The following is a 15050-nucleotide window of genomic DNA, read 5'->3' as shown; positions in this document are numbered from 1 at the left end:
AGGAACCTTTTGGGGTTGCCAGGGTGAAATGATTCTCGTCCTGTCTGATTTCCCACATTGCATCCCGTCTGCCTCGTCCTGGTCCAGAAATGACATTTGCTCTGGGGGTATGTGAGTCTTCTCTGAGGTTGGGGTCCCTGACTGTGTCTCCGGTTCTAGGCTGTGTGTTGAACCAGCTCCAAAGCCAGTGCTGCCCTGGGAGTCCATTACTTCCTTTCCTTGGAATGAACCCGTTATGAGTTACTCTGATGATTCACTATACGGTCTCATGCGGGCATGTGCTGGTTCTCTAGCAGCCAGCAAAAGACACTGCCCTGCTGATTCATTCTCTGCTGTTTCCCCTTCTCCTAGAATGGCCATTCAAGTGGACAAGTTCAACTTCGAGAGTTTCCCAGAATCCCCTGGGGAGAAGGGACAGTTTGCAAACCCAAAGCAACTGGAAGAAGAGCGGCAGGAAGCCCCCGGCCTGGATATCGACAGCAAGCTGGACGTCCACTGGAGAATCATATCCTTTTCACAGTGGCCGCCTTGGCGCTCGGTGCACCCTGCTTGGGGCTTCTGCCCGCTGAGAATTACCCCGGGGGGCCTTCACCACTGGGTGCTAGGCACACAGAGCTCAGAAAGGGCATGCCAAGGAGATATGGACCATGGGTGTCTTTCCTCAGCCCCTTCCTGGTCCCAGGGCCCCACCCACAAGGTGTGGATTCAGGGTGAGGAAAGGCCGCCTCCCTGAAATGTCTTGGGTCACGTGTTTCTTGCCAGTGTTGATGTTTGTGTTAATGACACGTTCTCACGCCAGCCTGTCATTGCTGGGCTTGGGGAGCGTCACAGAGTGATAGCTCAACACTGGACACAGTTGTCTGGGAAAGTGGAGTCGCGTTGCGCAGCTCCCCGAGGCACCAGAGTGTTTCAGGAAGGGTGGTGCTGCACAAGAGCGCCTGGCACTGGACAGGCCCCATCCTGGACTTGACATCACACCAGAATCCCAGGTGCACTCAGGTGTGTGCTCGGCTGGCTTACAGAGCACCTGCTTTGGGTGGGGTATTCTGCGAGGCACCCGAGAGGCCGAGGGGGAAGGAGGAGGCCTCCATGCTGCTTCCTGGCCTCGTTGGGCGTGGCTGTGCCTGCCAAGGGTTCAGTGCACCTCAGGGGCCGGGCAGAGCGTCGTGTTGAGTCTGCGAGGTTCAGGGGAGGAAGCTGCGGGCGCAGGGCAGTCAGGGAAGGCTTCCATTAGGGGGGCTTCTGTAGGGTTAGGGATGCCCTAGAGGTCCCAGGGTGTAAGAGGATAGCTCACATGGAACGTCTCCCAGGAAGAGGCAACTCTGATGTAGATGTCTTGGTCGCCTTGTTCACACGTGGGTCCTGTGCTGTGTGGTGCCAGGTCATCCTGGACCATCTCCCGGGATTCTGGAAGGATCCTCAGTCTGCAGGGGGCAGTTTCCAGGAGTTGAGGCACATTCCTTTGTGGACACTAAAGAGAATCTTGGGCTGGTAGACCCCCATGCCCAAGGAGCTGGGACGGAATAAGTACTTCCCATGTTAAATTGCAGGATTGGGGGACCAGACGTTTAAAACCTGTGCCTGGGAGACTGTGCGTGACAGCGGCCGTCACGGAGTTCAGGCGTTTGTCTCTGTACAGCGGGGTGTCAGAAGGAGGGACGACTGGAGTCCTCCCTCTCTCGCTCCTCGCCGACAGCCAGTGCTCGCTGCTGGAATGAGCAGAGTGGTGGAGCCCAGAGGGAAGCGGTGTTCACCCTGCGCACAGTCCCACCATCTCCTTTACTCCTTCCGCTTCTGACTGGTACTCTCGTTCCGCGGGGGAGAGTTGAGCTGAGTGTCCGTGAGCCCAGCCGGGACGTGGTGGGGCCGGCTGCCCAGGGAGGTTGCAGGCAAAGCACCGTTCCCAGCCCTGTCATCAGGGAGGGTCGAAAACCTCTGTCCTGCTGGGGGACAGCAGAAGGCCTGTGGCCCTCCTGTCCTGGTATCTGTGGTCACGATGCTGAAGCTGGGGGGACTGGGGTTGGAGAGGTTCTGTAAACTCTGGATGTGCAAGTCTCCATGTGAGGTAGGAGGTGCCCTGCTCCTGGGCCTCAGGGCCTTTGCTTCGCACAGGGAGCTCTGTGCAGAGCCAGGGGGCCTGGTTGTGAATGAGTCGCCTCAGCCCCATAGAGGAAGAGGCAGTGTGTTTGAGGGGCCCAGCAGGAAGGCATCCGTCCTCCTGAGTGGTCTCACTCTGGGTATAGATAAGAATAGGAAGCCTCAGAAGGGGGGGTTTGCGCCCCTGCCTCCCCTCGTGCCAGGGCCACTGCGGCACCTGCTGCAGACATACCCGCGACTTCCCAGGTGCCGGCCCTGGGCTGGCCCTGGTCATTCACCATGGTGGATGGCTCTGCCGCCCCGTCTTAGAGATGACGACTGCCAGTCAGTGCGGGCACGGGCACCTACCAGAAGCCCTGGGCGGGGATGTGCTGCCTTCCAATGGGATGATGCTGACCCTCAAGATACTTATGTTCTCTGAAAACAATGGCCAAAAATGTGCCAAAAATATCTTTGAGTTTCTCTTGTTTTAGCTTTGCCTTCTTTACGAGGTTGGCATCCCTGTTTTCTGTATTGGCTTAATAATTCATGTGACAAATATTTACTGTTAACCATGTGCCAGGCACATCTGTCTCCTGAATGTACTGATTGGAAGTTTTTGAGAGACTGTACCTATAGGCGGATTCGATTAAAGAGAAAGAATATTAAGGATCTCTCTCTCATCTGGCAATGACATCTGGCATGGGATGGATAGCAGACTTTTGCTCTTGTAAACCTGGATCCAAGCAGATGGAAAGACCAAAGATTGAATTGGCTAATATTTTATTATGCATTTTAGTAATGTTTTCTCAATATTTAGACTTTATACAAAGATTTGAGCCTAATTTGACACTCATCTACAGGAACAAAAATGGACCATATGTAGCATGTAGGGCTGGATAGGTATGTTTCCGTGGGAATTGTGGATCCTGCAATAGATGCAGGCTCACCTGTCTCCGTCATGTCTACAATGACCAGATGAGCAGCTGGGGACGCCAGGAACTGCAGCCCCACTATTTACCTGGATAACGAGTGCTCATGTGCTGGGCCCTGGAGATGCCCCCAGTCCAAGGGAGAAGACTCAGAGATGGGTACTTACAGCGCAGCCTGGAAGGGCTGAGGCAGGATCCTTCCTGAGTGAGGGCTGGCACATTGCAGAGCTGTTCGTTCCCTGTGACTGCTAACACAGCACGCAGACCAGAGAGGTGGTGGGATCCAGGGGCCTCCCTTCCACCCTCCCTCTCTCCTCCCTGCCTCTCACCTCCCCCTTCCCCTACCTGCCATCCTCAAAGATCCGTATGAAGCTCTTTCTCCTGCGTTACCTCTTCCTTATCGCCAACCTGAGCCTGGTCATTTTTAAAGGGACTTTTCCCCCTCGGCAAGAGGGACCGGCAGGCGTGTAGCGTCTGTGTGGATTTCTGGGGGTGGGAGAGTGGCCTGCACAGGCGGCATCGGGCCCAAGAGCTGGGCTCGTGTGACCGACATTGATGCTGTCTGCATGAACACAGCCTTGCCTCCCGCTGCCCAGCACAGTCCCCATTCCACCTTCTTCCCTGCTAGCTACCGCCACTGGAAGGTCTTTACTGAACTTGGGAAACCTTGACATAGCCGACTTTGTTGTTAGCAGATACTGGCTGTCCACGTGTAATCCAGAAAATACCTGTGTTTGGCTTTAGGATGCTGCACGGTTGGGGCCAGAGCCCGGGGTCTGAAGGCCCAGCTCTGCTGCTTCCGGTGTTCCCGTGGGGAGGCTGTGGCCTGAGGGCCCCGTGTCCCCCTCTGTTCAGCCAAGGTGAGAATAGCTACTCCAGTTTGCTGTTAGGGTTAGTTCTCACAATCCTATTTGCCCTTTTGATCACCTGCCAGGTGTCAACCAGGATCTTCGCATTTTTCTGACCCCAAACTGGCAAAACTGATAGTACTCTGGTTTGAAAAACAAGTACATTTTGGGAGTTAAAAAACTTAACTGAGCTAACATAGCCAGGATCCCCAAACTCATGTTCTTTTCCTACTGACTACTTGAAGTGAGGCCCCATGGTCCGCATGTAACCCTAGCGCCTAACCCTGGAAGGTGTTTGCAAGGGGAGCCCCCTTTCCTGCCAGCAGAAGCGGAGCTGCTCCCAGGACCTGGCTCGGAGGAGGCTTATCCTGCACAGAGGTCTGGGGGCCAGGCCTCAGCCCTGTCCCCACCTCCACCTCTGATTGAATGTCGCCAATGGTCCAGGATTGTAGTTCTGAGAGCCCCTCAAAGTAGCTGGTTCTGGGGTGGCTGGAGATTGGCCATGTCTGTGTCCACTTTCCACTTGTAATTCGGAGAGGAGAGTCCACCAGGATCTGACTGAGTCTTCCTCATCCTTGATGCATGTCCTGTCTCCCAGGGTGCCCACTCTGTCACTGACCTCTACCTCTTCCACCTCGCCCGGCCGGAGCTGACCCTTCCCTTGGACTCCTGCAACACTCAGTGCCTAGCTGTCATTTGTTCCAGTCTTTACCAAGTACGGGAAAGTTCATTTTTTTCCCAAGTTCACCCCCTTGCTAGGCTGCGCTGTTCTTGAGTCCGTGCTGTGTCCTGTTCCTTTAGCAGCTACTTACTGATGACCTGCTGTATGCTGGGCTTGTGCTAGGCACCGGGGACCTCCGTGATGAGCAAAATCAGGTGTGGGCCCTGCCCTGGTAGAGCGTGCTCCTTTCCTGGCCCCAGTGCTGCGTGTAATCCCCCAGCATGTAGGTATTAAAACCATTTGGTGAATGCATAGCTTCCATCTCATCGATGGAGCAGACTGAAAGGTTGCTGGCTTAGTTGCACTATGCCGAGGGTTGTGGTGAATATGTGAAGGGAGTTTTAATGAACAAGGTTCGTCTTATTGGAAGCCTGGCTCCTTTTCCAGAGGGCAGCCATGCACAGACGATCTGTGCTGGAAACAGAGGAAGGATAAGTGTGGAGCAAGCTCGGTGTCATCTCACATTCTCATTTTCCTTGTTTTTATTGCAAATCTCCCTCCAAAGAGCGTGTCAGGGGTTGGTGAGATACTCGCTGACATATCAGAATCCAACCCCGGGTAGGTTTCATGGCAAGAGCTGTGCGCACAGTTCAGCTGATCCCTGTAAAGGCCAGTGATCCGGACCATCTGGGCAGCGTTTCCGCCAGGTGGTCTGATAAGCACGTGTCTCCTCTGTTCTGTCTGGAGACCCTTTGGAACCATCTGGCTGCTTTGAGGGCCAGGTAGAGACTCAAGGAGCCTAACTGCAGGCTGGGTTTTAGATGCCTAAGGACTGATGGCCCAGAGCTGGAGATGGAATATCTTTGCAGCACGCAGAGGTCACTTACATGCAGGTAACTAGAACATGGAAGGACACGGAGCAGGGTAGCTGTTCTGAGCGCAGGGCCGTGCGTCCAGAGCAGGCTGTGCATTGCTGAGCAGTGTCTGTGTTTGGCCTTGCAAACATCAGTTGCCCTCTGTGAACCCAGGAAGCTCCACAGGCTATGACATTTGTCGCTGGGTTTTGCTAGAGTCTCACAAGCATAAGCCTACAAGACTATCGGCCCATTGTCCTCAGTTTAGTTGGTCCTGACCAGGACAGCTGGCCTGGGACATGGCCCCACCTGGCTTTTCAATTTTCCAGACTGTGTTCTTTACAGTATGGAGATTGTGCCTTCAGCTGACCCCCTTCTCCCTTTTAAGGCAGGGGTAGAGATTAAGCTGTGGACAGTAGACTGCCTCAGGTCACCCTTGACCCTTCCTAACTGGCTGGTGGTTTATTCTCCAAGATGCTCTTAATGGAGCCATGTCTTCCCATCCCCTGAAAAAATTTTTTTTTCTTAAAACAAGATCCCTTTAAAAGACGGTGCACTCTGTTTTTCTAGTAGTCATGTCAGGAGAAAGTGTTTAATCTAAATGACTTTAATACAAACAGCTCCTGTTGTCAGTATGGCTGATTTCTTGATCATCTTAAGTGAAATGCAGGGTTGTATTTTGTGTTTGCCTTGAGGGAGTTCAGCTTCTCAAGCTGTTGCTGATCACTTGGTTCCGAGGCCTTTCATCCCATGGTGGAGCAGCGTTGCCAGCCTAGAGAAGCACTGTGCCCAACCTCTGAGGCTGTACCATTGCCCCGGCTCTTTGGCCTGTGGACCCAGACTTGATGGCTGTCTCCCCCAAATCCAGACATGGTAGCCATGCACACCTTAAAATTCCTTTGAAAGGAGTCGGTTTGGCACACAGCATAGATTTCAGATTTGGCTCAGGAGAGTGGGAAAGGGCTTCCTGAGCACGCAGGGCACTGTTTCAGATCTGTGTGTGAGAGTGTGTGGTGTCTGTATGTGTGGGCACATGTGAGTGTGGTGTGCATGCGCTGTGGGGGGTGTGTGTGCATGCGCACATGTGGTATAGTGTGCGTATGAACATCACACAGACCGATATGCACAGTGTGTGTGATTGGGCGCGTGTCCTGCTGGTACACCTTCCGTGTCCTTTTGGTGTGATAATTACTGTGCATGTGCATCTCTATGTAACAGAGTCACGAAATGACCTCTCACACCTATCTGGCACCTACTAAGTGCCAGGTACTGTTCTGAGTGATTTATACGGATGGGCTCACTTAATTTTCACAAAGACCCCTAGGAAGTAGTTTTAGGCACATTCCACAGATGGGGAAACTGAGACTCAATGAGATTCTCTCACTTGTCCCAGGTCTCCAGCCAGTGAGGGGCGGAGCTCGGATTTGCACCCAGGCATCTGGCTTCAGAGTGTGTGCTCTTGGCTCTGTGCTGGGGACAGCAGAAGAGCATCTGGTCTCTGCCAAGACCTTTGTACTACCCCCATTTTCCAAAGGCCGAATGAGGTTGCGGTATTCCTCAGGCACCCTGCTGATTGGTGCTGGCCCCCCTGTGGGGTTCTCCCTACTTCACCTGCTCCACCTTCTGCCCAACAGGACGGGCAGAGATGAACCATTGCAGACTGTCCCTTGGCAGCTCACTGGGCCATGTGGCATTTTCTGTCCAGTTGGGTCGCTGACCCCAGGGAGCTGAGCCGAGATGCAGGCCACCCCTACTGGGATGAGAACAACCCACATCAGCATTCTTAAAGTTCACAGTGCAGATTGGAAAACACAGTCATGGGAAAGAGGCTCATTAATCACTTAAAGCAGTCTTTCCATTAGTGTAATTTCTATTTATGACAATCTGCTAATTTATTTGAGCTGAAGTGGGGCTGGGCTAAGTCCCTGCACCTGTAGTTTCTCCAGATCTGGCATGTGGGGTTCAGACAATCCATCTTCCTGGGGGGACACCCAGGCCTGCCCCCTCCAGGACACGCACCTGGAAGCCAGCTTGGAAGCGACTGTCAGCACTCTCGGGCAATGGGCTTCCAGCTTTTGCTCAATAGGCTGTGGGTAACACCTGGGAGTTCAGATCGAGGGACGAGGCTCGTAGAACTCAGGCCCGTGGGCTCAGAGGAGAGTCTGGCTGGCCCCTGGGCTACAGGATCGTCCAGGGAAGAGTTGGTTGAGCAATCTTTTTTTTTTTTTTTCTAAAATATAAGACCAGTTCATGGTAAGCTTCAGTTCCGTGAATAAAGACAAGGTCTCAAAAACTGCTCAGTGTTTTCAAATTGCAGTACATTACCAAATATTTCACTGCTAATGGTCTAGCAGAAGATGAGCAGGAAGGTATGTTATTAGCTTTCTGCATTTTCCTTGCATCTAGCTGTTTTTCAAAGATTTGGAAGCAAGCATTCATGGTCCCCAGGACACGTAGAATATTAACTGAATATACATGAGAATGCTATAAAGAAAAAGGCTGTGCAAAAATACTAAGTTTAATTAATAATGATGAATGACCAATAATAATATATAATCCTTGCACAAAAGACTGGGCTCCTTGAAAGTAGGAATGCTCTCATCTTAGTTGGCCTTTCGTCCCTAGCAGCTAACACAGTACACATAGTGGGTGTTGACAGATACTTGATGTGAATCCCTGGAATGGGGGGGCCCGCGGGGACAGATGCATATGGCGGGTACAGGACAGACACACTACAGGGTGCAGCCATCACAGCCAGGGGAGAAGGAAAGGGTTGCTTCCGGGCTGGGGCTGGATCAGAGAGGACATCCCAGGTGAGGTGAGATTGAAGCTTCGGTCATTAGAATGGCTGAAGACGGTTCCAGGCAGGGGGGCACAAGAGTAAGGGTACCGAGGCAGGAGACTGCACCATCTGTTGTAAGAAGTACTTGTAGCTCAGCACAGCTGGTACACATTCTTGGGTGCAAGGTGTGCAAAGGGAGAGGTCAACAAGGAGAGAAAATCATGGGGAACTTGAATGAGGTTCTAGGGAGTTGGATTTTTATCCCAAGAGCTGCAGGTGGCCACTCCCAGATTCTGAGCAAGGGAGTGGTGTCCTCAGACTCCTTTTAGAAGATGGCTCTGGTGGAGCAATGAAGTGCCCTCCTCCCCACCCCACTCTCTGTGGGCCTGCTGTTGCCATGACGGATTTGTGTCTGTGTTGCGGGATTATGCTGCCTTTTGGGAATTTGGCACAAGAGTCTGCAAAGATGTACAGGGCAGTGCAGGTCTGTCTCTGCTGTCTCTTTCTGTCTCTTGGTAAGGCCTTTACAGGGTGTTGAGTTGAAATAGAGGATCACTGCCAGGATTGGGGTTCCTGTTGGGCTCCAGGTACCTGACACCCACTTCTGCTCTAAAGGGTTACAGTGGAAAACCAGAGCCGTATATGTGGAAAAGGAATATAGCACGAGGTCTCTCTGAGCATGGGGATTACCTGTTATGTTTGGTTGTGTATCTTCTATAAGACGGGCCTCCTGTAGTAGGTGCTCAATAAATATTAACTTACTCAAGCTTGTGTGGGTAGTGACCTGGTGATAAACTGTGGCCCTGTACAATTTATAACTTAAAGCTACCAGTACAATTCCTTCTGCATTATTCCTGGAAAAACTCACTTATTCAGTTGACTTTTACTGCCTCCCAGCTCTGTAGATCTGAATTAGAGACTTGGAGGTAGGAAACCTGGTCTTTGCCCCCAAGGTGCTCACCCTGGCTTAGTTGGGGGATCAGTTATGACAACAGATGTTTGGAGTCCAGGGTAACCAATATTACTGTCTTTAAGGCAGAAGTGGCGAGCACGAGGGCACCATAAATGGAATTTGCCATTCCTTGCTGGGGAGTTAGATGCTACCTGTGGGAGGCCCCAGAGGCAGAATGAGAGTTGTGCTAACCTGAGCTGGGAGCTTGTGTTCTCTTTTGGTTCAGGCACATGCGTTGTTCATTATTATCTGTGGATGTGGCCTAGGAGACCCACAAAGCCTGGGTCCACACCAACAGGGGTTCCACAGTCCTGCTGCAGAGTTACCATCCCTGCCCTTGTAAGGGACAGGAGCAGAATCTGGGGACAATGACTACTGACTACTTGGAGATGTGACTGCTGTGTCCCGGGTGACTACAAAGGGGTTTAAAGGGAGGGAGCTTTTTCAGCACCACGGAGAGTTCCCGACAGATCTGGCTGGAGGGAGCTGGCTCGTCCAGCTCCATGCTGGGTGCCAGGGCTGACTCCACCACCACTGGCAGCCTAGGGGCCCTGGCTTGAGACGTGCCCTGTGCACAGAAAGATCCTTGTCTGTCAAGTGGAGGTCATGGGTCCACACCCAGGTTTACTGTGAAGAATTGACACAATGTTTACAGTAAACTGTCAGAAAGTGAGGTCCAGAACATAGGCTCTAGGGTCAGACTGCTTGATCCTGCCGCTCCATAGCTGTGTCAGCTTTCTTACTCTCACCATGCACCCAAGTTAAAAAAAAAAAATCTTTGAACAGAAATAGCAGTCCCTACCTTATACCCGTCAGGTTCTAAAGTCTTAATTTAAAGATAATATTAAATTGAAAAGATACATATTATACCTTTACCAAAGAGCCTCTCTCATGGGAAGCACTTTGGAAATGTTCTAATAGAAGTGATGACAGGGATTATAGTCACCGTCATCCTTTATCGATCTCTTGCCCCAAATGCCGTGATCTGTGTATTTAAGAAACTAGCTGCTGCCACCTTTGCCTTCCTTATGGGACGTTGCAGTTTTGCCTGTAAGAGTGATCGACAAAGGCAACTGCATAACTGACTGGTCAGCTGGCTTTGCGTTTGTATGTCCAGGCTCAGACACCAGACTGTTTTGTGGTGGCTTATGGGGCCGAAAGGGAGGGGTTGTGCATGCAGGTAATTAGCTTTATTAGCTCAGCTGTATAATTTTATGGCTCACATCCGAAAGCAAATTAATACAGAAATATGCTATTGGAATAGTTTCCAAAGCCCCAGTGCCATTTGGCAACTTTGTAATTACTCACACACTAACTTGCTCCTCTAACTAATCATTTCCAAGCTCCTCATCCTGGATGCATTCATTAGGCACTATTTCTGTTTTGCAAGCACCGTGGTGCGATCTGCCTTAAAAGTCTGGCGCGCATATATATATATATATATATATATTTTTTTTTTTTGTATGAGGGAGTAATATGCCATATTCTGAGGTCTTAATTTTACACCCCTGGAAAGAATCAGGAAAAAAAGAAACATGAAAATGTGCATGTTAAACCCAAATCTGCCAGCCACCTGCTTGCTGAGCTCCTCTCCCTTCTGAGTGGGATGAAGCGTGCTGACTTTTATCAGCCCTGACCTAGGAGCTCCATCATGCCCCGCACGGTTTCAGGTCTGCAGCTGCTCCCAGCCTGGTTTCATAATGTTACCAGCAGAGCTGTACTGTTTATTTTTTCTAAAATTTTTATTTTAAATGTGTAAAATATGCACATGGTTCAAATTTTTTAAAAGGGTGTTCCCCTCTTGCCCATTCTCCCCAAATGCCCATTTTTCTTCATTCCTTACACGTACTTCAGAATTTCTCCTGAAACTCTTAAGTAACACATAGACTTTTTTTGTTTTTACACAAAAGTATATGCTGTTTCACATCTTGTTATTTTTTCATTGAACTGTTTGCCTTGGAAAACTGTATTCATAGCGAACTTTCTCCCTTTCCGATAGAGGAGTGTGAGTCTTGTGCCTGTATTCCCATAGCTTTGCCATTATGGGGGGGTTTCAAACTTTTTGACTTTTGCTGATCTGGTAGCAGCATTGTTGAGCACGCCCTCTTCCCTTTCTGGAGCTGCCATGCTATGGCACTAGCACACCAGGGTTAGAAGGAGCTCCCAGGGAATCCCTGCTCCGCCCTCCCGGCTTCGGGTCCTCCGTCTGCAGGGTGCAACTGTAGCCTCCCGCCGGTTGAAGGGAGCATGGAAAGCGCTTGCCACAGAGCACGCCCCAACAGGAGTGTTCCTGGCATTTGTACCCTTCCGTGTCCCCCTCTCCAGGACCCAGTTGTATGTCTTTGAGTCTGAGACTTGGAATTTGTCTGGGAGCGTTTCCTGTACTGGGAATTGGTCACCACTCTGTGAGTGAATTTCTCTGTGCCTATGAGTCATGTGGCCCATTCGATCCTAGATGAAACCCAAAACCAAAAAAAGTGCAGCTGACTCCTTTTGCTGGCACTGCGCATGCAATCTCACTTCCCCTCCATCTCTTTGATTATAGTGAATCACAGAGTGCTTTGCAGGGACCCGGTCATGAGCCAAGGAGGGGGCTTGATGTCTTCTTTTTGAAAGAGAAAGTAGGTCTTCACATGGTGGCCACAAACGGAGAGGAGAGAAACTTAACTGCTTTTCTCCTCCGCCTGGCCAGTCCCTGGGCTCTAGTCCTTCATCGGACTCTGCAGGGGATGCGTTTTCCCAACAGGGGGGTTGCCTCTGGATGGTGCTGGGGCCGTGGTGGCAGGGGGATGCTGACCCGAGTGGGTGGTGGGATGGGGGCTCGGGACTGATTCAGCACAAGTGATGACTCCCAGGAAGGACACCACTCCTCAGGATCACCAAGTAATCTGCACGGTGGTCTGTGCTCTCACTGGGGGCTGGCATTGGCCATTCCTGGTCACTCCCCTCGGCAGGAAGATGACCCCTCCTCACCCTGCTCCACCATGGGTCTTGTTGGTTCAGGGACTGGAAAAGTGGAGTCCCAGTGTAGGACTGACAGATGCCATCCCCTCTTAGAGACCCACCCCAAGTAAGAGGCCATTGCCTAAAACTTCTAAGTCTTCCTGGAAAGGCTGCTTCCTGTGTTTCCCCATGGTGGCAGGTTGTGCTGCTATGGCCGATTGAGCAACAAGGATGGAAGTAGACCAGCCATGTGGTGGCTGTGGTCAGGCTTGCAGTGCTGAGTGGTGGCCACAGAGGAGTCCACACAGAACTGGGCCAGTGTTGCCTGGGAGTGTGCTTGCATCCAGCCCGTGCCTCCTGGGCAGGGAGGTGGGCTTGTGTTAGCCAAGAAACCCAGCCACACTCCCTGGTAGTACCCTGTGCTGCTGGGTAATGGGCCAGGCCTCATGGCCATCTGTCACAGCAGGCAAGTTCCCAACCTTTCCGAGACTCTGTGTCCTCACGTATTGAATAGTAATAGCCTCATGTGCCTGGTTCCGTGCTGAGGGTTCCAGCAGCTATCCCGTGGTGATGCCAGAGTAATCCCCTCTGAGGGTCCTACCCTCCCCTCTCTAGCGGTGAGCGTTGGGGGTGATCCCGTACCAGTGAAGGTCGGTCTCTGATGAAAACCACCCATTTCTGCATACCTGCAGTCATTCAAATATGCATGCATGCTTTCATTCATGAAGTGACTTCAACATTTATCGAGCTACCACTGGGGCCCAGGCATTGTGCAAGACGCTGGCACTTGAAAGATGAAAAAAGGTGCTCATGATGCAGCCAGGGAGACAGATATTGAGGCATTGATCGCTATAATCCTTGGAGTATAGCCGTGAAGAGCTTTGTCAAGATACTATGTGGGGCGCCCGGGTGGCTCAGTCGTTAAGCATCTGCCTTCAGGGCGCCTGGGTGGCTCAGTTGGTTAGGCGACTGCCTTCGGCTCAGGTCATGATCCTGGAGTCCCGGGATCGAGTCCCTCATCGGGCTCCCTGCTCGGCAGGGAGTCTGCTTCTCCCTCTGACCCTCTTCCCTCTTGTGCTCTCTATCCCTCATTCTCTCTCTCTCAAATAAATAAATAAAATCTTTAAAAAAAAAAAAAAAGCGTCTGCCTTCAGCTCAGGTTGTGATCCCAGGGTCCTGGGATCGAGCCCCACATCGGGCTCCCTGCTCAGCGGGAAGCCTGCTTCTCCCTCTCCCACTCCTGCTTGTGTTCCTTCTCTCACTATGTCTCCCTCTGTCAAATAAATAAATAAAATCTTAAAAAAAATACTATGTGACTGTATGTACGTGGGGGGCACTCTACATAGGGGCACTTGTGCTTCGTCCGAAAGACGGAGTAGGAGTCAGCCAGGTGGAAGAGGAAGGAAGTTCCGATGCAGTGAGGTGCCTGCCCCTCCTGGGGGGGGCGGTCTTTGCCCTGTGTGTGTGCTGGACTCCGTGGTCCCCTCTCCCTCCAGGAAAGCTCTGCACTCTTCCCCAATGAGATTCTCTTCCTGTCATGCTCCTCACCTTGGGAAGTAGTTTAATACCGTGTGTTGCATGTTAAAATTAGAACATTCAGATCTGTGGGTTGAAAGAAAGAAAAACAGTCATTCAGTCATTATCCATGAAAATTAAACACCGTACAGTGTCGTATTCATAAAGACAGAGACCTTCCCAGCCAATAAATTCTTAATATTGAGCAGTTCCTCTTGAGAAAATTAAATTTCTGGGAACTGAGAGTGGGTTGCCATTTACTCAGGAGTGTGGCTGTTTGCACAGGTAATGTTACCTGGGTGCTGGAGTTGAGAAAGCCCATTATCTTCAGCTGCTGTGAAAGCAGGTGGCCCAACCAGTAGGCTGAGCCCCTCTTCCTCCTGGGGAGCCAGGCAGCCAGTCACAGACAACCACAGGTATTTCTGAACCCCACTGTGGACCTAAATGCCTGGTTCTGGGGAGAATAAGCTTTTAGGAGCTCAGAGTCCATAACGGAGACAAGCTCTCCGCATTGTCTTAAAGTAGAGCAAACAGGCCGGGGTGGCTTCGGGCCTCCTTCGCCATCCAGCCAGGCACCCAGCTCAACCTGTGAGTCTGATCAGGTAGAGCCTGAGCACAGCTCAGAGGAGGAAGCTACAGGGGGCTAGTGGGCAAGAGCGGGCAAGAAGATGTGGGCAGAGAGGGTCCTCCATTCTGGAGCTTGACTTGACCAGAATTGGTCTCCGTGTGAGGCCTGGGCCTGCCTTTGCATGCCCCCTCCTTCCCTGTGTCAGCCTGTCACTGACTATGTCTGCCCCGTGGGCTCCAAGCAGTGGGGGTGGGAGTGCCGAGTGCAGAGTCCCGAGGTCTGGGTGCCCACTGGTCCCATCCATGACGTGGGGTGTGCCTATAGGGAGTCACTGCCCCCATCCTGACTTGGGCTGGGCAGGGGCCGTGCAGGTCACCCCTGAGGTCCAGCACATCCCAGATGCCGGTTTCTACCATGCAGGTTCCCCATGAGGAATATTGGATTTGGTTTGTCCAAGGTGATGGAGCTGAGGGGCGCTGTCTCCCCGAGGGGCCTCGGCTGCCATTGGGGGGATGGAAATTGGCAGGACCCTCCCCTGCTGGCTCCCATGCCCCCACCCCCTGTGCCGAGAAGTGGGCACCCCTCACCGAGCTGTGGTGACGCACCCGGGTGATGGGGCATCTGCGGGGTTGGGCGGGAAAGCTGCCCCATGGCCCCTTTCAGGGGGCAGGGCCAGCGGGGCCTTGGGGTTGGGTGTGGGCACTGCAGCTCGTGCGCCCTGCGGCCTTGGTTTCCCCTTCGAGTGGATGGGAACAAGCCGCCTGTGCTGCCACCTTTGCCACGCTCCTTTCTGTGACCGTGAACGTGAGGACGCCGGGGTCCTTGGAGAAGTGGGTGCACATGGTCGCTGGCGTCCCGTGACCGAATTTCAGTGTGAGATCTTCAGGGTCATCCGTGTTGCAGCGTGGGCCAGCATTTC

General features: G+C 52.1%; 1 protein-coding gene across 4 annotated transcripts in view; it reads left to right on the top strand.

Moving 5' to 3' along the window:
• The window catches only part of TRAPPC9 (trafficking protein particle complex subunit 9), a 544520-nt gene that overhangs the window by 415971 nt on the left and 113499 nt on the right, over positions 1-15050 (top strand). For all 4 annotated transcript variants that reach the window (XM_073893249.1, XM_073893250.1, XM_073893248.1 and 1 more), the window contains one exon: positions 352-495. In XM_073893249.1, the coding sequence (XP_073749350.1) occupies positions 352-495 (144 nt within the window). The remainder of the gene's footprint in view (positions 1-351; positions 496-15050) is intronic.

The sequence above is a fragment of the Callorhinus ursinus genome, unplaced genomic scaffold (genome assembly GCF_003265705.2).
Source record: "Callorhinus ursinus isolate GAN/ISIS: 27379988/994484 unplaced genomic scaffold, GSC_fseal_2.0 scaffold5, whole genome shotgun sequence".
Lineage (NCBI taxonomy): Eukaryota > Metazoa > Chordata > Mammalia > Carnivora > Otariidae > Callorhinus > Callorhinus ursinus.
This window is presented reverse-complemented; position numbering and strand designations above follow the sequence as displayed.